Here is a 25391-nt window from a genome sequence, read left to right on the forward strand (position 1 = left end):
GCCTAGTTGACACAATCTCCAGCGCTATAAGTGGCGCTATAGTAGAAATTTCTATCACCACAGTAGCGAATCTTTCCATTACCACAAAACAAATTCTTTTATCGCTACAGTATTTGTGACTATAGCTACTTGTAATTGGGAATATTAGCGAATGCGATTAGTTGCAACTGTGACTAAGACTACTTTCAATTGCAACTGTTACTACGACTGAGAATTTTTGCAACTGTCATAGCAACTGGTTACTTCCAATTATTACTACTTGCGACTGTAAGCACTTAAGCTCATGAATACTTGTGACTGAGGATGTTTGCGATCCCGACAACTTACGACTGCAACTACTGCTACTTGCGACTGCGAATGCAACTCAACTGCTACTGTGGCTGCTTGCAACTGTAACTACTTGCAACTGCAAGTTAGACAACATGGAACTTGTTTGACATCTCTCTACAGCTGCTTGTGTCTGTGCTTGCAAATGCTACCACAACTTTTATTATTACAACGAAATCTATTGAACTAAATCAAAAGAGTTTAACGGCATCCTGCTTATCAAAATGGCGTAGGGCATTCAGGTTGTCAAAAGGTCTAATATGTAACATCTCACGAACGAGTGAAGTTACTAAATTGTAAATTTCATTGAATATTGAGGAGGATGTTGCATTAAATCAAAAGACTCCAGGTACATCCAAATTGTAACAAGGACGTCTCTCTACGTCTCTGTATTGATCTCAGAAACAGATACGGGTATTAAGTTTAAACTTTCATAGAATTTTAAGGGATATTTTCAAACAATTAAAAGACAGTAAATGTATCCAGGTTGTCAAAACGGCATATCTTAAATTCTAGTGCAGTTTCAATGGGTATCAAGTTGGAACATTCAGAGATTATTGAGGGAGACGTTGAACGAAAGGACACTATGTCTATCCCAGTTGTTACTGGGCGAAGCTAAAATTATTACGTTGAAATGTCAGGAAATGTCAAATGGGATGTTGAACTAAATCAAAAGACACCATATGCGGATTGGTTGTCAAAATGGCATGTCTGCAATTTGAACTTTCAGTTGGAACTTTCAGAGAATATTGAGGGGGATGTTGCACTTAATCGAAATACCACTATGTGCATCCCGGTATAGGTGAGGGTATTAGGTTGAAAGTTCCAGAGTTGAGGGGGGTGCTGAACAAAAAGAAAATACAACTATGTGCATCCCGGTTGTGGAAAGTGCGTATGGCCAATATCACACGATTGACTGGCTAATGGTATTTAGTTGAAACTATCAGGTGATAATGAACTAAATCAAATGATACTATGTACACCCAGCTTGTTAAAATGATATGCGCAATATCTCAGGGACAGTTAAGAATATTAGGTTGAGACTTTCAGAAAATGTTGGAGCTCAATCAAACGATACTATTTGTATCTTGGTTTTAAGAAGGTCAGATCTGCAATATCACAGGAACGGTTAATGCCACTTGTCAAAAATTCTAGAGAATGTTGAGGGAGATATTGAAATAAACTAAAAGACACTAATTAGCACTAATAAGTTAGAATCAGATATTTCGATTTTTACGCCGGAGACGTGAAAGACCGGAAAAATATTCATTATTTTAACCAATAACAAAACTTTGGCAATCAAAAACGAACAGAAATTAATTTTCAAATTTTTCGAAAAAGACTTTTTTAAAAGACATATAAAAAGCCATATTAAACTTAAGACCAGTAGAAATAAATTCCCATATTAATTCTAGCTCAAGACGATGAGAAACTATTATCAAGGAATAAATGAAACCCAATATGAAAAGAAATTAAATAAACAATCATAGCAAACATAGAGATAACAGATGCTAACATAAATAAATAAATAATTCTTAAAATGAGTAAAAATTAAATTGAATATTCCAGTCAGACCTAAAACGAACAAAAATCACTATAAACAGATGTTTGGCCGCTGCCCCCTTCCCCTGACCTCAAAACCCTATTACGTCATTCGCGTTGTACTGAAAACGAACTATATTACAAATATTTTCTTTTATATTTACAAAATTTAAAAAAAAATTCCAGTGAAATAAAATCTTCCGATTGAAATAAAATGATTTGTTCAAGGCAATAAACTTTACAAAAAAACCTAAAAAAAAAACATAAAAAATTTGTTATATGCATTTGTGTTATGTCTTTAAGAATTGGACAAAAATTTAAAGGGGGGAGGGTCCAGCTCCCCATCCCTTCCTGAACATCCCTACCTTGTATGTTACCACAAAACAAAATTTAAACGACCTACGCTTGCCAGGAAAAATGTAAGACTTTTTAGAATTACAAGGGATTTTGCGTTTTATGATGTGGAAACAGAATTGCCAAATAGACACATTTTATGTCAAAGAGCACATTCCCATGTGCCGGGACACAATGACATAAAAGGGCAAATAAGTGACACATTTTTGAAATTTGGGGCACACACTTTGTAAAATTATGAAATAAAACAAAACATTTTTCAACTGGATATATAATTTGGTAAAAAAAAACGTCACTTTTCACCAACATAGTATTTTTTTTTCTCGTTTTTTTAGCATCCAGGTTTTTGCATGAAATGTCGTAAGTAAAGGATTTTCTCCAAAGTAAGGGATTTTATGTTTATACAAGTTTCATACTTTCACACTAAGTCATTTTGTATGACTATTTTATATGGTTTCCCTTATATTTGATGTTACAGGCCGCTTTGAAATTTGTTTAAAAAACATTTTTTGGGCAATATTACAACAAATAAAAACGAAATACCCTGGAATTTTTGGGATTTTAAGATGGACACATTTTAGCTAAAAAAGAATCTTTTTGAATACCCAGGTTCTCACATTCATGGACCAAAAAGTTAACAACCCCATCATGGTTGCCAACTTTTTGGTCCAGGAATATGTCTCCCGAGCAGCCAAAAATGTGTCCTTTTTAGCTAAGATGTGTCCATCCTGAAATCTCAAAAGTTAGAGGTTATTTATTTTTTTACCAGTTGTATTATTGACCAAAAGACGCTTAGTAAACCTCTTTCAAAGCGGCCAATTAACATCAAAGATAAGAAAAACGAAAAAAAAAAATCATATAAACATTCATTTAAAATTACTTAGTGTGAAGAACGAAACGCATATAAACATGTAAATCCCCTAGTTTGGAGAAAACCCTTTGCTTATGACATCCCTGGAAAAACCTGGATGCTCGAAAAAAAGACGAGAAAAAGCACTACTTTGGTGAAAAGTTACATTTCTTTTTTACCAAAATATATAACCAGTTGGGGAATGTTTTGTCTTATGTTATACAAAGCTTTTTGTATCCGAATAGCATGAAACTAACCCCCGTAAGTCCCTGGTCAAAAGGACCTTTAAGTACAAAACACATTTTAACTTGGAGGTATGATCCCCAAAAAAGGACAAAATGGTGTTTTCCAGTCGGCTTATATTTGTGAATCCTTGAGCCATGGGGACCTAGATGACAAAAAAAAAAAAAAAAAAAAAAAAAAAAAAAAAAAAAAAAAAAAAAAACACTAGTTTACTCAGAATTGGGCAATTTTTTCCCAAAAAAGGGTGGAAACCTATATCCGTGATTCCCTGGTTCGAGGAAACTCTAATGCGCACAAAAAAGTAAAAAATAAATTTAATTCGAACAGAAATGGGTAAAAATACTGTTTAACCTTTTTTTCCCGATCGGCGGGGAATCAAACTGCTTCTGATAAGTACAGACCAAACAGAACTTCTAATAAGCATAGACCAAAAAGAGTTACAGGATTCCCTACATTTTTGATCAGCCAAGATCAAAAGATTTGTGACGCCCGAAAACGGGCCCAAATATTATGTGTTCCAATTTTGATTAAAAACAACCCTCATAAGTCCCTGAGCTCAGAGGGCACCGGTGTACGAAAACAAACATGGAGTAAAATTTGGGTTTATTGATTAGCGATACCTAATTGTGGAAAAAATTTGTTGCGTCTCTTAGATTAAATACATTTTTAGCTTTTTAATTTAGGATTACTTTGTCAAAAGGATACATTTTTTCTGTCAGTACTTCTCTTTTTTATTCAATTTCATTCTAAAGTTTAGAAAATGGATGCCTAATAAAACTTTTAGAACGTCAATTTGTAATTTTGAAGCAATCTGTTTAATTTGACGAAGTAGCATTTCGAACTGGTAACTTAATAATTGATTGGTCAGTTGATTTCCTAATCATTTAGAAGGAATATAATCAAGAAGAAGAAACTTTTGATGGGAATATATTGCATGCTAGACTACGATACTAAATTAATTATTTAAAATATAATAATATATACAGAAAACAATTCCTGGGGATTAATTTCTAAGGCAATTACAAGCGCTAATTTGTTTAAGCGTGGTTTACGAGTATGCAACACCATCTACCAGGCTCTATTTTTGTGTTTTCTTGTGGTTTTTCTTCTATTCACATTGCTTTGATTTCTGTTGTTTTTTTTTATTTTTTATCTGCCGGGATTCAAAGTAATCTGTGGTGTATTCGAAAGTGCTATAAAACAATAAAATGTTTAATTTACTAAAATTGAAACATCGTGAAGAATTTCAATGGACTAGCATAAGAGTTATTAGTTCATTTATGAGCATAGACAAAAAAACAAAAACAAAAAAGCAATAGCAATTACCAACCGGCTATATTTGTTACACTATAATAAGCTTTCAGTAAAGTGCAAGCTAAACTTTAGTGCAGCGAGTGGGAGGTGGTAACCCTCCTCACCTTTAGAATGTTGTTTAGAAAAGTTTTTTAAAACTTTTTTGGTCCGCATTTTATTTTTTAATTATTATTAAATGATAGACTGCATATTTATGAGCTTTAGAATGAAACGAATCATTGTAGTTTGCTTTAGAAGAAGCGCTAATTTCTAAAGCAATTGCAAGCGCTAATTTGTTTAAGCGTGGTTTACGAGTAACCAACACCATCTACCAGGCTCTATTTTTGTGTTTTCTTGTGGTTTTTCTTCTATTCACATTGCTTTGATTTCTGTTGCTTTTTTTATTTTTTATCTGCCGGGGTTCAAAGTAATCTGTGGTGTATTCAAAAGTGCTATAAAACAATAAAATGTTTAATTTACTAAAATTGAAACATCGTGAAGAATTTCAATGGACTAGCATAAGAGTTATTAGTTCATTTATGAGCATAGACAAAAAAACAAAAACAAAAAAAGTAATAGCAATTACCAACCGGCTATATTTGTTACACTATAATAAGCTTTCAGTAAAGTGCAAGCTAAACTTTAGTGCAGCGAGTGGGAGGTGGTAACCCTCCTCACCTTTAGAATGTTGTTTAGAAAAGTTTTTTAAAACTTTTTTTGTCCGCATTTTATTTTTTAATTATTAGTAAATGATAGACTGCATATTTATGAGCTTTAGAATGAAACGAATCATTGGGTAAGAGAAAGAGTGACCTTGGAAACTGGTGGATTGTCATAAGGCTTTTGCATACTTGAAAGCCTAATAGCTATCTCATCATTTTTTGGCGTCTTATGCCATTTTGCCCTAATTTGGGCGAAAATTGATTGCGCAGCACAAAATGGCGGAGAATGGTTTATTGAGGAGCTACTTTCTATTTTATATAATAAAAGTGAGGCAACCAATGGAGTCTGTAGCATTTATTACCCGTTTCATTGTGTTTTTTTTTTAGTGCAACTAAACCCTTACCCAAAAATTTCCCACGATTTGCATGGTTATACGATGTTTTCTCGAAGCTCCAGTGATTTAGTGTTGTTGCTTTTCGAAATAAGGCATTATCCAAGTAATCCAAAGTTTATACAAATAAACCAACAATACAATTACCAATTGCAAATCAATTACCCAAATAAACTATCATTTCCGCAATTTTAGGCCTCACAATGACTCACTGGCATTCCTCCGTAATAGCTGATGCCTAATTATACATCGATACATAATTTTATTAAACGTCAGATGAATCAAAATAGATAAATGAAACTTTAAAAAAATGTCTCTTAACCGTGAAAATAAACGTCAATTATCTTTTTATTTTGCATGGACTATTTGACCCTTTGGGAATGAATGCGCCATCGCGCGGCACAACTGCCCCTGGAACTGGGAAACCCAATATATATATATTTTTCCGTAATTTCATATCGACTGGCTAGCTCAGGATTTTCTGTCGATAGCCAATTGGCCCTCTTTTGGGCAAAATCGTAGTTTAGCCTCACAAAATGGTAGAAAACACCACTTTGTTGTGGCACAATCTTTCTTAATAATTCAAAAGGACACTAGAATTCTTAATTTCCGTTAGAATAGCCTTCTCCAAATTTTCTAGGACTATTGGTCCGTTACAGTCACCCCTGGGAGAAACAAACAAATAAATAAACACCGCATCCGTGATCTTCTTGAAACAAAACAAAATTCTACATTTTTATAGATAATCACTCAAGACCTCTGCAATGTGTTTCTCTGATACGCCTAGATTTGATTATGAAATTTTTATCAAGATCTTCTGGCCTTTTGGGGGTGTTTCTCCCTTTTTTCGAAGATCATCCATATTTTCTCAGGCTCTTAGCTTTTGATAGTTAGCTTTAGAGTTGATGGATTCATATATTTGGAAACACCACAAAAAGCCGAATCTTTTAAAGCAGCCTATGTACATTGTTATCAAAGCTCCTTTCTTGGAATCTCGGTTACTTTTAGCCAGGGTCTTTACTTACAGTCGGTTGCCATGAACTTTCCGATAGAAAAAAAAAATTGTTTAGCAGTTCAATACAATCACCTCTGGAGAAAAAAAAAGAAAATATATAAACACACATTCGTGATCTTTCTTCTTGAAAAGATGTACAATTCCACATTATCTAAGTAGGAGCCTGTAACCTCTACAATAGGGTTCTCTGACATGCTGAATTCAATGGTGTGATATTCATCAAGATTACTTGCCTTATTTGGGCATTTCCCCTTTTTTCCGAAAATTGTGCAAATTCTCTCGGACTCGTAGCTGTTGATACGTGACTTTAGATTTAATGAAATGTACATATTTGGAATCAGCATAAAAGTCGATTCGTTTGATGTATTAATTGTTATCATTTATGCTTTTTTTAGAGTATCGGTTAATAATAATCTGAGTCGCTCCTTGCTTTACAGTTCGTTACCACGAACAGTGATAAATAAAACCTGTTTATGAATTTAGGTGAAAAGTCTATTTCTGAACTAGTCAGAAGTGGCTAATCAGATTAATATGACTATGAGCGAGTCTAGCCTTAGCTAAATCTCGACGCCAGCTAAATCCAATTGTGATTAAGCCAATAACAGTCATTTCTGAATGATACAATTACTCGGGATATCACACAGAATAGGACATTTCTGGCTAAAGGATACGTAATCAGTCTCACAATTAGCGCCATTTCGATAAAAAACATAGCAGAAATCACGGTATGATATATAAGATCCGGAGTAGTTACTTCATTTTGTTGGCTTATTGCATTTGGTTTTCGTGTGGTTGGTAGACCGACAATTACGACAGCGACGGAGAGACCGCAGGAACTCAAAAACCCAGAATGGTTCATAGCACGCCTTCCGCATGGGTCGTAGAAAATTACTCCGAGCTACGGCATCAGCAAATGTACTTTTCAAACCAATAGATTTACCCAAACGTTCAGCGTTCATGACACCTTCACATTTCTTAAAATTTATCGCCTCATAATTAGCGGGCATCCCCTTAACAATGCTATGAAATTTCTTTTCTTGAATCATGACGTCACACCTATTCAATACGGCTGGAACCGCATCGCTGAAAATCTTTGCTGCAGATTGACTAATCTGAACAAGCAGCTTAATGCCAGAAGGCCTTATGTTGTGAATAGCTTCATGGCCAGGGATTTTATTAATAGCATGAGCCCGTTTTGAAGGGTCGTCAAGTTTAGTAGGTAATTTTGAAATGATAACGGTGGAAGTGCTTTCAGTATGAGGACTAGCATATGGAATGGGAAGTGACGGAAAATTTAAATCATAAGCTATTACCTTTTCTTTGATGAAGTTAAGGGTACTATCCAGAGCCCAAATTTTGGAAGCAAATTTGTGATAAGCAACAGCAGGAATTACAGGCACTTCAGTGGGTGAAATGATTACGTACGTTGGCACTGTTAGCTCCTCTTTTTCACACTTCCGAAGCAAATCAATCATATCTTTCACGTGCCGAGCGGAGGCATTATCACCTTGTCTCCTTGGTGCTGTTTTACTACTAGGGTATATTTCTGCCCATAAATCAACTTTAGCATCTTTGAGAGTGTTTTCAGGAAAAAACTCCAGTGCATGATTAATAATAACTTCATCATCAATACCCGATACAAATGAATGTGCATTGTCAGTTTAATATACGTATACTGGTATTTAGTAATCAAAATGTTAATATTATTTGATTTATTAAATTTATAAAAGTAAAAACATTTATATTTTTTCAGTAGTGCAAATTTCGTTCTGGCCTTGGGAGGGCATAGGGGTTTTGCGCCCAACTTATATTAATTTCTGCTCGTTTTGAGTTTGACTCGGTTATTTATTGTAATTTCTGTTCGTTTTGGGTTTCATTTATTTATCGATGCTGATTTGTGGTAGTTTCACGCTTGGTAGATTATTTGATTTTATTTTTGCTCATTTTTTGTTTAATGGAGTTCTTTAATTTTCTTTGAAAAACTTATTTTATGGAAAACATTTTTTTTAATTAATTACAAAACTAGGCAATCATGGACCTATGAAAGTGAACATCCAGAGATCAGACGTTTTTGCATGTAGTTGCATCCCATATAAGTTGCCATTTTCTGTCATATCAGAACCCAATGATCGATTTCCGATATTTACCAGATTCAGATCAATTTCCCACTCAATGACTAGATTTTGACCTGACTGAGATTGGCAATTCTGAGTCTCCAAGTTTCTAACAAAACTTGAGCAATCATACAACGGAAATAACTTCGTCAAGCATGATCTAGAATACACCAGGGTTGCCAACCACTGACGTCCAAAAAGAGTGCAAATCAAGGTAAAACAAAAGAGTGAGTTTTGCTCAAAAAAAATGAAGGTCAAAAAATATGCACGCGAACGGCTGCCAAAGCTTGCGCATCACCTCTGAGGTATAAAACAGCCCATTTCAAATTAAAAATGTGCAAGTTGGTAACCCTTTTCCTTGTGTTAATTGCACTTCTGACGAAGTTACCGACTGCTGACGTTCAAAGTGAATGAAAACTAAGACCAAAAGAGTGACTCTTCCGCTTCCCCTTTTTGGTAAAATAGTGCATTTCACACGAAAAGTGTGCAAGTTGGCAACCCTGGAATGTAGGGCAGCCTAAGTCACAACTATTTATAATATTTAGAAGAAAAAAATTTCCCGTTTTACAGCATTAAATAGAATAGTAGAAATCAAGAATTACAGTTTCAAAATCTTCCACAATAATTGTATGATAATGTCAAATATTTAAGATAAGACAGAACTGTATTTCGTTTAGAAGGTGAATAAAACAATAGCAATAAAAACATAATTTTAAATTATTGTCTTTCTTAGAGGGACTATATACCTCTCGGAATCAGAATTTAAAAGGGGATAGGACTGTTAGACCCGAGATGCACTTGGCTTTTTTTTGCGAGTTTTTTTTCGAGCATTTGTTAGAAAAGTATAGGATAGTATTACGGCTTATACAGTGGGCGGTATAAAAAAAAAAAAAAAAAAAAAATCGGTAAAACAAACGCCAACGGCAGCAATGCAGCAGTCCATTGTTCAGCTACTAAAAGCTGAACTGAATGTTTTAAGTCAACTGGAAAAAAACATTTGAAAGATAAGCAAAATGTTCCCATACCTAGACTTGTTATAATGACCCCATGCAACGCTCCAACCACGGGGGAGGCAGTGCACGCTAAGGTTGTATCCAAAGCGAATGAACTGTCTCGAAAGCTGGACAGCTTTAGTACAATTCTATTTCTGATCATAAATGGCCTCAAGCTGAACCACAAGAACAGTCAAGTCAGTCAAACTCTGCCTCGAAAGTCTCTTATGTGGTCGTTCTCAAGCATCCTCCCAAGGATTTGAAAGGTCCATCAGAGAGAAAAATATTTCTAGATAGTTTGTATCCCAGTGCTGAGGGAGGGATAAGCGAGCACCATCAAAGGAAAGCAAAATGGAAGCTGGTTGTTTCTAGCCAAATTGTCGATAAATCTAAGTGTTCTGAACTATCTCCTGCGGTATCAGTTAAATAACCCGTCTTTGATGCAGCCGTTTAGCAGGTTCCTGATGATCACTCCAAACTTAAAGAAATTATTCCAAATTGCCTCAAACAGCACAGTGTGGAAAATCACAAACACTTAAAGTTGACTTCCAATCTCAAAATGAGCTCAGATTCCTAAAGGATTCAATCAAAGTTGGTTACGAGCGCCTTCTTGTGTAAGACTTTATTTTTCTCCCTCGCCGTTGTTTTAACTGCTTTGTTACTGGCCATGTCGCAGCTAACTGTACGAAGCCAACCTTATTTCGTTCCCCAGGCGTGCTCTCCTTCCTATGTATTCCCTACTGAGTTAGACTGCTCCACACGTCTTTAAGACTAATATAGGACAGCTTGCCTTAAATCGAATGCCACACTTTCGACACTTGCCTAACAGCTTGCCCAGCATCATGGACTTTTGAGTCAATATTCTTCCAGAACTGGCATTGAAACATCCACAAGAGGTTGAGGTGGTAAAAATCGAACATAGAACAAGCTACAGCACATTAAGTTTATATCAGCGCAAAACAATTGTCACCACAGCCAAAGCAAACACCATATTTCCAGTATGGCAAATTCAAATTTATGGCAAAGTATATGGAGTGTCAAATTTGTTGGTGACAAAGTGACCAAATTGTCAAATAGTATGGCAAAAAAATGTGTTTCTTAGGGTAACTCACCAAATGTTCACCAGTCATCTTGGACAATTGACAAAATCCTTACACAAGGTAATAATCTGTTGCTGTTGATTTTATAACTAGTTGTACCTGATCAGCAGCTACAGAAAAGGGCATCATGCCCCCCCCCACAAGACGAAATTAAGAAAAGACTCCATGGGTTTTTTCAAGGATGTTAAAACGGATAATAACAACCGGACTTTTATGTTGAAAAACCTCCTTTTTATCAGTGCCGAAACCCCTCTTTTTCTAGGAATGATTCGTATTTCTTCCAAGGTTTGACTTGTATAGTGTGTAACAGTCCCTTTCCCTGGATTCTGAAGAAAAGCTCCTCCCTCCCCTCGCCACCTGGATTGTGATTTTTTTATTTTCTATCTGTTTCTTTTTTATAAAAGAAAACGTAGTCCCACCAAATTTTCATTAAGTGGGCCTACTGCAAGTCTTTAGTTTGCCTACCTTAAATTACAGTTCTTAAAAAAAAAAAAAAAATTAAAAATCCCATTATTTAAAAGAAAAGCGACATTATAGTTCAAGTTCAGTTACAGAAACCAAAGAAACATATGAAGTTCTTTTCAAGGTTCTTCAGATTCTTTCCAAGAAATTTTCCAAAATGTAATTTTAGGAAAATAATGAATGAAATCACAATTTAATTACCCAAAATCTCAAATTTTAATTATAGCTATTTTCATTACTAATAAATAATTTGTGGACCATAAATTTATGCTAAAATAAAAGTGGAATCGTAAGAGACCAGCCATTTTAAGAAAAAAGCACAGTTAAAGAAAACACAAAAAGCTTCTGAAGCTCGTCTGAAAATTTGTCAGCTGCTTCCAAGGAATCACTTCAAATACAATTTCAGGATAATTACGGATGAAAAAAAACAGCTCAACTATTACAATTTTATTCAAATATTAAATTCGTATCTTAGTCATGTTCATTACTAGTCACCAGTGGCACAAAATGGGAGGGAGGGCAATAGCCCTTCTAGACTGTGAGAATATTTTGGTATATTTATTTTTAAATAGATAAAAAAAAGCTCCCTAGATTTCCAGAAACACCTTTTTGTATCTTCCTTTAAAAATAAAATAAAAAAAAATAACTTGCATCCTCCTTTCACTTTCGTGAAGTGGAGCAGGAAGCCTAAGCTATTTTACCTGTCTAAAATTCCAGTTCTTCGAAATCTTTGAAAAATATAACCCCTCAAAAAGTTGTACATCTCAAAAGAAAAGAGACATTTTAGAACAAATTTAATTCCAGGACAAAATCAAGGAGAATTTTAGTTTTAAATTTGTTAGAAAAATTCAGGCCACCTCTCTGACTGAGGTGGAGGCAGTAATAGGTAGAGGTAACTGAAAAAACAGTAGCAAATAGATACAACCTTATATGAAAGAATTGGATAGTTTACTAACCAGGTCCGCCAGCACAGGCAGCAAAATAGTGGCAGTCGCAGTATTTGAAATAACTTCTGTGAAGCAGCTAGTAGAAAATGTTACAATAATCAGAATTGCAAAGGGAGGTAAGTACTCTAAAGATGATAAACTCTGTCCAATTAACGACGATAGCCCACTTTTTCTGGAAGCATCAGAAAGTGCGATGCCAGCACCTAAAAAAGACGAGAAATGGAAATATCTATCACTATTTGTGGGTTTTCTAAAGATCAAAATCTTAAGGCTGGGAGACTTTTTGGAAATTAATACATCCAAAACGGACATTTTGTGTTTTTTTAAAAAAAAAAAAAAACGAGTCCTAAATTTCAACAGGTTTCATTTGTTTTCAGTCAGAAATTAAAGGAAATTTCGGAGTGTAGTTCATTTTACCTAAATAATCTTATTAAAGTTGATAATAAGACAGCTTTTTTTTCTTCTTTCTTTAGCACGACTTCAAGATGAGACCAATCTAGCTCCAAACTTTTTTTTGAAGCTTACTGCAACGTTGTCTATTCCTTTGTAACTAAACGACCGAGGAATAACTCTGATCTTTTCCATAATAGCTTCCAAGAGCCCCACTATGGCCCTCAAACTCCTTGCCGACGATCTGTCCATGAGGTGGTTCAATTCTAAAAAATCAAGGACATAGTGGTGCCACCCTAGGTTTTGAGACTGTTCCAGTGGCCACAAAACAGGTTTAATCTGCCGTAGTTATCCTCTCCTTGCTGAAACAATAAAATTATTATACGCGACCACTAATAACTCCCGACTGAAAGTCTTGCACGGCAACTGGACACTGACTCCATCTGCGACTCTAAATAGCACCGTGATACCAGATTGAACTCCTACCCTCTCGGCTAGCTCAACTTTGCGCTTCTCGTGGCGTCCTAAGTGGCTTGGACTGTTTTCACTAGCCAGATCGAAGTTTCCCATGATCCAATACTTTCTCAACGTTTAAGCCATTTGTGAATTCTACTCTTGGAGGGGAACAATCATGTTTAAACCAAAGCTAAATATTCTCCTAGATTTTATTCAACGAACTTATCTTGTAGAAGTAATTGACTCACCGTATTTTTCCTGAAGCTCCGACTGAGGTCTATTTGTATATCAAGACCAAGGCCATATCCAGGATTTATTTCGGAGGAGGGGGGGCGGGGTTACAAAAGGATTTTTTCAAGGAGGGGGGGCTACAAAAAACTTCAAAAATTTGTTTATATTCATTTTTTACGTTTTTACAAGTCGGACAAACATTTCCGGGGGGGGGGGGTCAAACCCCCTATCCCCCCCCCCTGGGTACGGTCTTGATCAAGACATATTTCTAGCATGGTTTGTGAAAGTATGACGACCAGCGAATGAAGGAAAGAGATGACGCAATAATATACGCAGCTTCTAATTTTTTGGTCACCCTGAAAGAAGAAAAAAAAAAAAAAAAAAAAAAAAAAAAAAAAAAAAAAATCCAAAAACTGCATTCGTTTAACAATTCCTTTTTTAGGATTTAGGCACACATTTGACAGTTTTTAAAAATTCAATCCGATCGCTTATTCTTTTTCAGCAGAATGGTTTCCAAGCAGGCTCGCAAGAAGGAGGACAGCTTTCGCGTTCGTAAAACAGAGTTCGGCGAGAGGCAGGTGGTAGTTTGTCAAAAACGAAGCAATCACTACTCTAAAGTTTTGGCAGAATTCTAGCACCGAATGTGGACCGTCATGCAGCAGACTTTATATACCGTACTGCTAAACATGTTACAGCAAATTTGCGTTTGACAAGGACCTCTTTCGAAACGTAAGGAAAATCCAAGCGAGAGACTTGAAAGAAAGAGAGGTAAGAGAGCACATATGAATCAAAACCAAACATTTGAAGAGGTGATGTGCTTCTGTGAAGCGACTGATGACGAAAAGTAGACATTTCGCAATTTGATCAACACAATGAGTTAAGTTTCTCGATGATTTGGAAGAGCATGTGTACAGCGGAGTTTACATAAAGAAGCCCTTCAAGGAGAGGTTTGACATACATTAAACATCCCCCCACAAGACTCTATGCTGAGAATGCAGGGGAAAAGAAAAAGACAAAAAAGGGGACAAAAGCACGAAAGAAAAAAAAATAAATAAAAACTAACCGCAGCATAATGCCTTGCCGATTAAACAAAACAGCACAATTCTAACTTGCACTAGTGAGATCAACCTCACATGAGCAACAAGAAAAAAAAACACAAATAAAAAAAATTATTCAGGGATCAGAGAATACTGATATTTCTTTAACGCCCACGTGAAATTTATGTCAGGATGTCTTGAAATGGATGCTTCTCGGTTGGTGTACTTCAAATGTGGCTGCTTATCCAATATTGCGAAAAAAGTGCAAAAATATTACATTGGAGTATATTAGAAACCAGAAGTTACTCTGCAAAGAATAGTTAAGAATTTTTTCTGGAAAAGCTATGGTAGAATCTTCATGAAGGCTTTATATTTGGCACTGAGGCTGTGGGGAGTATTTATGGCGAAGAAGGGGAAGGGAAAGAAGCAACTAGACCATTGCGTAGAAACAATTCGAAGGATCTCCGATTGTCATATGAAAATAGAGTACAAGATTGCACAAGATTTAGTTCCAAAACTTGTTACGCTTTTGATTATCAAAAATACTACACGATTTATTTGGCTTGATTTTGATTGATTTGGCTACAAAACCAAATCTAATGGAAGATATAAATGAAGCTAAAAAGAAGTACCTATACAGAGCTTGTATGAAAGTTTTAAAAGTGGAATGGCAATATTGATAGTGATACGAAAATACTGAAAAAGAAGTTTCAGTATTGTCCTCTTCTCCTTTTTCCTCTTCCCTCCTCCTTATCCTCTTCTCCCTCCTCTCATCCTCTTGTCTCTTCTCAAAAAAAAATATATAAAATAAATCGTAACCTCTATCTAAATTGTAAAAAAAAGATACCCCATGGTTCATAATTAACATTTGATGTTCAAGTCATTTATTAATACTGAAATGGAATCTCCGTGTTAAATTCAGACATGACTTAACACTTCTTTGTATAATGTTCTTATAATAACAAAAGAATGTTTCGAAAAATAAAAATGCGGTTGTGACCTTAGAAATTTTGATAGCCTCTCGCAGGACAGAGGAACAGAAACGTATTCACCAGGCGTGAACAAAGAAACAAATTTGAGCAAGGAGTAGAAGAACAATATATATGTGATTTATGCCTGGATAAGCGAACTAAAGGTACTCAGTATCATAAAACAATCTTCTCTTCATCGCTTTAGGCGATGGTACAATAAATACTTGAAAAACATTATCAGGAATAGCGATATATCACCAGAAAAAAGACATCGTGAAACGATAAAAAATCTCTTAGCCCGTAAAAATAGTCGCTTCCCGAAAAAACTTTTCTTCACATGAGTAAACGTTTCACTCACCTAGCTCTACTAATTTCTAAGATATGAAAAAGCCTCTAATTTACAATTTTGCTATCTTCTACAAAAAAATTTTTAAAAAAGACTGAAAATTTACTGAATAAAGCCAACGGCAATACACAAAAGTTGGCTATTTTTGTTCCTTGTTTTTTTATTTCACTTTATTGGGCATTGTGAACCAACTTTTGATGAGAAATAAGCACAAAGATGATAGCAAACCCTCAGACGTTTTCATACATCTTGGGGACCAAGGATTCAGGTCGGAAAAAGCAAGGGTAATACCCAAGACTACCAGACCGTTTAAAAGAGCCTGAAAGATATTTAGAACGATTGTAAATACTTACTTATCTCATTCCTACAGGTATTGTGCTTAAATTTAAAAGTTTCAAAAGTTTTCTTCACTTAAGCAAAAAAAAATCCCACTTTGAAGGGTTATAATGAGAGAAAGGTTGAGATAAAAAAAAAATTCTCACTTTGAAGGGTTACGATGATGGAAAGGTTGAGATAAAAAAAAAATCCCACTTTGAGAGGTTATACTGAGAGAAAGGTTGAGATAACCAAAAAAAAAAAAAAAATTGAAGGGTTATAATGAGAGGAAGGTTGAAAAAAATCCCGCTTTGAAGGGTTACAATGATAGAAAGGTTGAGATAAAAAAAATCCCGCTTTGAAGGGTTATAATGAGAGAAAGGTTGAGATAAAAAAAAAAAAAAAAAAAAAAAAAAAAAAAAAAAAAAAAAAAACGCTTTGTAGGGTTATGATGAGAGAAAGATTGAGATAAAAAAAAAATACCGCTTTGAAGGGTTATAATGAGAGAAAGGTTAAAATAAAAAAAAATCCCACTTTGAAGGGTTATAATGAGAGAAAGGTTGAGATGACTAGGACACATTCTGCAGATGAAAAATAACAGATTCCAAATATCGTCCTTTCCGGCCAGCCATCTAGAGCCAAAAAACAGGTCGCCCCAGAATGGATAGGGAGGAGGTTGTAAGGAAGGATTAAAGAGAAATTGAAGCTTCTTGAGAGAGTGTAAAGAGGAGGCTTTAAATAAATCGGGATGAAGGAAGAGCGTGCGCAGCTGTGTAGCCATTGAGAGAGGGGAAAAATGCCCCCATCCCCCCTAGGTTTAAAAAAATATCTGTTTCGGTATTTCTTTGGAAAAAATTGAAAAAAAAAAATGAATTCTCCCCTAGATTTTGATTTTTCTTTTTTTTTAATCTCTTCATTAAAAATTGAAAACAAAATTCTCCAGCAGCTGTGCGCTGGTGTATTTGGTGTGCTGCTTACATTAGCAGCTGTGAGCGTGCGCAGCTATGTAGGCCTCATGCGGCTTGGTGCCACAGTGAGTTGTAGTAGTAGTAGCATAGGTAATTAAAACAAAAGTCTCAGATAAATTGCTGAATGTGACGAACAGTATATTGTCTTACCAATTAAGAAAACCAATTGTCTTACCGATTAAATTGTCTTACCAATCAAGAAAATCAGATCCCAGGGCATTCTTTTTTCAACCATGGACCATTCCATCAATGCACCATTTGCTTTATCCCTTTTTTCCTTCCTCCAAAAAGGTTCTTTGGGAATGACGAAAAACAGCAATGCCATACCTACGCTTACCGTCGAATCTCCGATGATCCTGTAATTACAGTTAATGATAACGTAAAAAAGGAGCCACCCTCGGTACAAAAAGGACATAAACATGAAATAGAATAAGATATGCAAAACGAAATAAAATTATACAATAAGAAGAACATTAGAAGATATTTTTTTTAGATTTGCCTTTTTATTTTGCTTAGTGCATTTTATTATGTTTTACATTTTTCATACATGTTTTTATATGTTATATTGTTATATTTCATATTACATTTTATATGTTATATTACATATAATATACATTACACATATTTTGTTTTTATTTATTTTATATATTTCTATTTTATATTTTACACTAAGGACAGCTGAGCGAATGTCTCGGCCAGAATACTTTGATTATTTTCTAATTTCCAATTGCTGGAAAAACTGTTCCTTGTTTACCTAGTCTATGTTTTGTTTTTTGTTTTTTTCTTACCTCATTTTAAGCCAGTGTGGTCTTAATACTCATTTACAATAATTACATTTGATTTCAATAATTAGTTAAATGAGGCGAAAATAAAATAACAATTAATTAATAATTATAGTTAGTTACACAAGGCATAATGTTCCCCATTAAACCATTAACGAGCATCTTCATCACTTTCACAAGGAAGAGAATAATTGCCGTTATTCCGTTTCGATTCTGTCACCCAATAAAACAAAAAATCTTATGACAAGTTATGGTAAAAAATCAAAATAAACTAGTCCCTAAGCCCCCAATGATAGTTACTTAGGAGAAAGTTCTAGTAAACTATATAACTAGGTGTTCTATAATCCCACTTTTCAACTAAGAATGTAGACCCTCGTTTTTCATCTGCTCAATATGGGGCACTTTTAGCCATTTCGCGCTTCCGAGAAATTGATAAAAGTTGATCACGCCAGTGGCGTCAATTTACCAAAATTTAAAGGGAGAGGATGTATTTTTTGGAATCTAAGGGGGGGGGGAATCTCCTGTTTTTATTCGATTTATTCGATGAAAATACTTAAGAATCAAAATACAACAAAAGTTACTCATGCCACTGGTACTCATGTTACTTATGTCACAAGTACGGATTTCAAGTTATTCACATCAATTCACAAAAATATAGGGGGAGGGGCAAAATATATTTTTTTAAAGCTAGGGGGGGGGGGTAAATTTGTTTTTTGTTGTTTTTTTTTTAACATTTGGACGTCATATAGCCGCTTTTAGTCATTTCATATTTTGCCTAAATAGACACAAGTTGCTCATGTTAAGATGGAGCAGTATATTTCAGTTCCTTTTTCTACTATTCTAATGAGGTATGCAAATAAAAATAACTGGTGGCCGACGTTTACCCCCGCCCCCCGGAAAATACCCCCCCCCCCCGCGGAAAATGACACCCCCCCCCCGGTAAATAACCTTCCGGAAAATACCCCCGTGGAAAATAAGACTTTCCAAATTTGAGAATTTTATTTGAGTTTCTTTTTTTATTTCCGCAGGGGGAAGATATGTTGGTACTTATGTATCATGCGCCACTCACTCAAGTTTGCGCTGCGTAAAACTCGATAACAAACCGGTTTCTTCGTTAGTTTTTTTCATCTTAGCATGAGACAAGACAAAGACAATTGACAGAATAGATGGGAAATATATAGTTTGGGCTATATATTTGCACATAGGGGGGGGGGGAATATTTGCACAGTTTGAAGTCAGAAAACAATTCCTTCTAGGTATGGCCACTAAAAAATTACAGAATAATAGCGAGGTATGTGGTTTATTTAAAAAAAAAAAAAAACAAAAAATAAAAAAAATCCCAGTATAAGGTAAATGTAATGTTTCGTTTAAGTGTTTTTTCCAAGTGTTAATTGTTTTTTTTTTTCAATGACCGATTTTCCAAGTATAAAGTACAGTAATTTGGTTTACTTAGTTTTTCATTTAAGTGTTTTATGATTATTGCTGATCAAAGTTTAGGTTATTTGTGCCTTTCATTTATGTTATTTTACGATGTTCATGGCCGTATAGTTTGGCTTTAAAATACGCTTCTCTATCTATCTATCTAATATGCAGAATAATTGTACCAAACACATTTTGCATACAGAGCCGCTATACTTTACCCGCTCCCCCCCCCCTAATATGCAAATCTATAGCCCAAATTTATTTCTAAAGTAGCGAAAAACTAACGAAAAAACTGGTGTGTTCCCGAATTTTAGTACCAAAATTTGTTCCCCCTAAGGAAATAAAAAAAAAATAAAACTCAAATAAAATTCTCAAATTTTGAAAGCCTTAATTTCCATAGGGGGGTATTTTCCGCGGGGGGGGGGGGTATTTTCCGGGGGCTAATCGCCGGGGGGTAGACGCCTAGAACCAAAATTAACATTTGCATCTGATGTTTCTGTTTTCTCACACTGTACCTAAAGAAAGGGTTCAGGCAGAGAAAGAGGACACGCCAGTTTTGGTCTCCTTTACAGACAATAGAACCTTTGGGGGGGGGGGTCACTGTCTTGTATTTGTTGAGCAATTATGTTTTTATTGTAAAAAATTTCTTACCTTGATCCCCCAATCACCAAATAACGAAAATATCCACTTTTCAATATGCAATGACTAGAAAGAACTTAAACCAAATTAAACCCCTGATTTTGAGAGAAAAAAAGAGAGAATGAAATAGGAAGAGCGATAAAGATAGCTTACTCCAGACTATTCCAACTACAGGAGAAATAGCAGGGTAGGATGTAGCACTACTGAAGAGGAACTGCTACCTTTTAAAAGCAAGACTTGTGTACAGTAACAATTATTTTCTGAAGTAAATCCTCTTATTTCATTCCAAGGGGTTCTCTCTCATTGTGGCAACACTTTCCATGGCAATAAGACAAATGGTCATTCACTCATCTCACTCTGAGTACCTGGAGAGGATACACTTATGAAGAAAGACTTGAAAAACTGATTTATTTGGCAGTTTAAGTTTTTCTAGAGCCACCTTCCTGGTGGGGCTATCCCATTAAAGCTATCTGTTGAATTCTAGATAAACTTAAACTGCCAAATAACTTAGAATAAACTAATGAAAAAAAGGAATCGAGAGAAGCGAGAAACTGACTCACACACCCATACTTGTAAACAGCTGACCCCATCCTGGCATAAATTGTGGTTCCCTGAAGAAGAAGAGTAAAGTGGTGCCAATCCATATACACATTGTCACTATTTCTTCATACCGAATTGGTCCAAGGCCCTGGTGTTGGGACTTGATGAAGCTGCGAACCTGCCGACTTTGACTATCGCTGTCTTTCTTTCTAAAATGATCATAAGAGAATCTTTTTCCCTGATAGCAATTATGACATATAGAAAAGAAGAAGGGGGAAAAAGGAAGAGGGAAAAAAAGAAGAGGGAAAAGAGGAAGAGGGAAAAGAGGAAGAGGGAAAAGAAGAAGAGGGAAAAGAGGAAGAGGGAAAAGAGGAAGAGGGAAAAGAAGAAGGGCGAAAAGAAGAAGAGGGAAAAGAGGAAGAGGGAAAAGAGGAAGAGGTAAAAGAGGAACAGGGAAAATAGGAAGAGGGAAAAGAGGAAGAGGGAAAAGAGAAAGAGGGAAAAGAAGAAGAGAGAAAAGAGGAAGAGGGAAAAGAGGAAGAGGGAGATAGTGCTTCCTGCTCCTCAACCATAAGCTCTTCGCTCTAAAGTTTGACTTTTTCCCTGACTCTTTAAGAAAGACTACTCAAACGAAAGGGCAGTTGGTTCAGAGTACGGAATATTTTCAGAGCAGTATGAAACTAAAGCACAAAGAGCGGAGGTTTGAGGAGGAGCCAGCCCCTCAAAAATATGGAATAATTTCTACTAATTTCTGAGAGAGAGAGAGAGGGAGAGAGGGAGGGAGAGAGAGAGAGAGAGAGAGATAGAGAGAGTTAGAGATATAGATAGAGAGAGCGAGAGAGAGAGAGAGAGAGAGAGAGAGAGAGAGAGAGAGAGAGAGATATAGAGATAGATAGAGAGAGAGAGAGAGAGACAGAGAGAGAGAGAGAGAGACAGAGAGAGAGACAGAGACAGAGAGAGAGAGAGAGAGAGAGAGAGAGAGAGAGTTCTTTTATATTAGGCACTTTCAAAGAAGTGGAAAAAGATAGAAAATGGATATTTTAAATATACACAAAATAATTATAAGTAGCAAGTATAGAGTAATATGACAATCGAATTGGGAACACACAGTTATTGTTGATTTGTCTTTTAGCCAGTGAATACAAACAAAATTGCAGAATACTTCCGCAAAGACTTTCACAAAGCTGACAGTTGGTGCATGTAGTTTTGCCAGCAGATCTTTTTTTTATAGACGAATATACTGAGCAAAGACAGTTCCAGTTCTTCCAGGGAGATTAAAAAGATAAGGAACACAAAGCAAACCGAATCCATATCTTTTGATACTTCAAGAAGAAGATGAGGAATTTGAAAAACCGCTGACTGAAACTTAGAAGATTTGAACTTAAAATACGATTCCAGGCACATTTGCATTAGCGAATATTGAAGAACACAAATACTAAATTGAATACAAAAAAACTCAAATTAGGTTGGGCCCGCATCTTTGAGGGCATTCCCCCATAGGGTTGAACCCCACTTAAGGGTTAAAATTCTGCGCACCTACACTTACGGGGAATTCATTGGCGATTATTTTTATATTTGTTTTGAATTCAACACATGACTCAAACATGTTTCACATAAAAAAAAAAGTGAAGTGTCTTACGCTTCAAATCCAATATGAAGCCACTGAATCCAAATCCAAGCAAATGTCACGTTGAGTATCATAAGTGGCGTACAAAATAGCATCCAAGAACCATAGCTCAACAAATTCTGAGTTGGATACTTCCTGCAACAAGAATAAAACTTATTATGAAAAAAATTTTTAACGAATATTCTTTGCTAAAGATATAATAGCATACAATCCAAATTAAAAGTTATCTTTCTTCGCATCCAATACAAATGTGGAGACAAAAGTCTTGTAATAGCATACAATCCAAATTAAAAGTTATCTTTCTTCGCATCCAATTCAAATATGGAGACAAAAGTCTTGTCCTACAATCCAAGGGTAAGACCCCAAACATCCCTATACACGTGCTTCATCTCAAATCGCAATCAGGAATTTGTCCCACCTATTTGGCATTTCAGGAGGAACTAAGTTTAAAAAAAATGGTCAATTAGATAGTTATTTCGTCACGATAAGTTTGCTGGTATTATTGCAAGGATAAAGGGCAATATCAAATATAATTTATATCTACATTGAAGGCCCTTGTTTTATTTAATAATATAAATTTCATTTAATAATATAATTTTGAAAATATAAAAGTAATTATATATTTATAAATATAGAAGTTATAACGATACAAATAATTTTGATAATAAAATATATCTACAAAATAAGATGGTGAAAAGAGAAAATTGCAATATTTTCGGTATTAGGGCACCGATTCTATGGCCATACGAACTTGCCTAACCTGATTCGCTGTTGTATCAGTTATTTCATACTTCCAATTCTTAGATTTTCAAATCTAAACAAAATTCAAAGAATTCCAAAATTCAATCTCGAATTTTCATTAAACAAGAGCAGACTCTACCTGACCAACCAGAAAAAAAGTTAAGACAAAGATATACCTGTTTCGCCATATTTTTCAAGCCTTACAAGTTGAGATGGAATATGGGATAAAAGATAAAAAAAAACCTAGGGTTAATATCCAGGGTTATTCCTAGGGTTCATTGTGATTCCTAGGGTTAATATTCAGTGGGCTAACTTAACTGTATTCATTTGAATCAAATACCCTCTGACTGTAAAACTAATATATCTAGGACTAATATATTTAGTTCACTTGAATCTATATGCTATATATGTGAGAATTTCGGAAAAATCTGTCCTTCAGCTGCAAAAAGTGGTATAATTGCAGAGTTTGTTAAAGCTGTCAGGGGCTGCTCAATCAGAGACAGATAATGCTCAATGCTTCTCAATCAGAAGAAGAAAGTAACTTCTGTTTTTTAATTTGTTGAAATGAACCAACTTACAAAAAATTTAAATTAGTGAAATGACCGGAATTTTAATGAAATTTTTAATTTTTAGAATGGATTTTGGAAAACCCCAAACAAGCCTATGCAATCCCATATATCAGAAAAAAAATATGTAGGCCTATATACAAGTAATTTCATACGTTCTCACGATTTTCTTTTGCAAATTCACGATTCCTCATATTTTCAAGGAAACAAACTTTTTCCCGGAAAAGTAACTAAGAACCTGTAAAAAAAAAACACACTAAAAATTCAACAAAAACTAAATGACTTTTTTTTGAAGACCCTTTAGAGAAAAAAAAGGTACTACAAAATCATATAAACAGTAAATAGAATAGCACTTCAGAATAAAATACAGTATAGCAATTTGCTAAATTGTACTGTTCCCCGGCTATTCAATGCATTGAACAAAGCTTGACTAGTTTGATTACAAGTTTGACAATATTTTGACGGTTTTGACAATGTATTAATAATCCTGATATATGCATTTGGATCAAATATAATCAAAATATAAAAACAAAAACATTTGGCAACTCCACAACTACGGTGCACTAAATCAACATTGAGATGAAGCATAATTTTTTCTGCAGTGTGGATTTACAATATTGTGGCACCTTCACTCTGAATACATCAAATTCGATAAACTTTTGGTTGAATTTGGAATATAAAGTCGAATACATTACATCAAGTCAGGTAAATTTTAAATACTTTTAGCAAAATTTTTTTATTTTTCGGCCGAATTTGGAATACACGCTAGAGTGTATGCTATGCAAATTTTGTATATATTTATCACAATTTTATAGCTAAATCTTTAGCTGCGTACATGCAACTTTAGCACATCAAACTTCGTCAAGTTAGTCTGTTTTAGAAGAAATTCCTAACTTGTTAACTTTATTTTGTTCAGTTTTGAATACATATTCAATTTGAGAACACCAAAATACGTCAAAGACCATATTTTTAGGAAAAAATTAATATTTTTAGCTGAATTTCGACACAGATTAAAAAAAATGTACTGTTCAAAAATTCTTGCCCCCTAAACCAGGGCAAAACAGTACCATCGATTTAGTATATTTTTAGAAGAGCTTTAAACTTTTCAACTTTATTATACCCTGTGTTGAATACATGTTCGGATTCAGAGCATCAAAATAGGTTAAGTCACAAATTTTAGCAGAGGTTTGTCAATTTTAGGCTGAACATTGAACACAGTTCGAAAAATGACTTACTCTTCAAAAATTCCTTTCAGAATGAAATTGGGGGAAGAGCCAGTAATTGTCCCAGTGCCACCTAAACTTGATGAATAGGCTATGGCTAAGAGAATAGTTCTACGCAAATTACTGCCAGCTTTGGAAATCCTGTAAATAAACATAATAGATAAGATGCTTATTTTTTGAGTAGATGCTAAACGCTGGTGAAATTAAGGGAAAAAAATTTTAGGGGATATACCGCTGCTCACAGGTATTTAGGGGTCTACTTTGAGAGAGAAAACTATTGCATTAGGACGTTTTATAGAGAATGCCGCGGAATCCCGGAAGGCAGTGACTTTAATTTGTCGGGTGTTATTACTTTTTTTTTTCTTTTTTCGTGTTTTTTTGTGATTATGTATGTATTTAGGCTACCACCCAGACTCAGGGAATTGCAAAATTCCACAGCGTTTGATGCCATATATGCACACCGGGAAGGACAGTATCTCTTCCTTAAACAAATAAGGAATAAAGGATACGGGAAAATACGAAAGCCCGAAAAACAAAAAAAAATCTTGATTTTAACCACCTGGCGACTAAAACTCAGACTTGTGACGTATTTATGAAATTCTGAAAGGTTTTTCAAATACTAAGCATTTGGGAGTTCGTTAAGTAGCGTCCAAATTTAATTTTTGGGACAAAAAATTATTTAACGGTTATCGCTTATTTTAAGTTGATTTAAAAGGGAACAAAATAATTTTTTTATATTCGTTTGGATTCTTCTTAGACTGAAAGTGACAAACAAGAAGTATTTATTTAACCATATTTATTTATTAACTTTTATATATTTATTAACTTTTTATATTAACTTTTA

The 25391-nt window shown here is 34.9% G+C and overlaps 1 protein-coding gene across 2 annotated transcripts in view; it reads right to left on the reverse strand.

Annotated features, from left to right (window-relative positions):
- LOC148941958 (Na(+)/citrate cotransporter-like) overlaps window positions 1–25391 on the reverse strand; it is a 73789-nt gene that overhangs the window by 19261 nt on the left and 29137 nt on the right. For both annotated transcript variants that reach the window (XM_089103355.1, XM_089103356.1), the window contains exons 5-9: window positions 24560–24688; window positions 22030–22152; window positions 20411–20599; window positions 17200–17363; window positions 12303–12496 (exon numbers count right to left, since the gene is read on the reverse strand). In XM_089103355.1, coding sequence (XP_088959481.1) covers window positions 12303–12496; window positions 17200–17363; window positions 20411–20599; window positions 22030–22152; window positions 24560–24688 — 799 coding nt within the window. The remainder of the gene's footprint in view (window positions 1–12302; window positions 12497–17199; window positions 17364–20410; window positions 20600–22029; window positions 22153–24559; window positions 24689–25391) is intronic.

The sequence above is a fragment of the Artemia sp. Qi Xiang Cuo genome, chromosome 17, assembly GCF_049724085.1.
Source record: "Artemia sp. Qi Xiang Cuo chromosome 17, ASM4972408v1, whole genome shotgun sequence".
NCBI classification, from domain to species: domain Eukaryota; kingdom Metazoa; phylum Arthropoda; class Branchiopoda; order Anostraca; family Artemiidae; genus Artemia; species Artemia sp. Qi Xiang Cuo.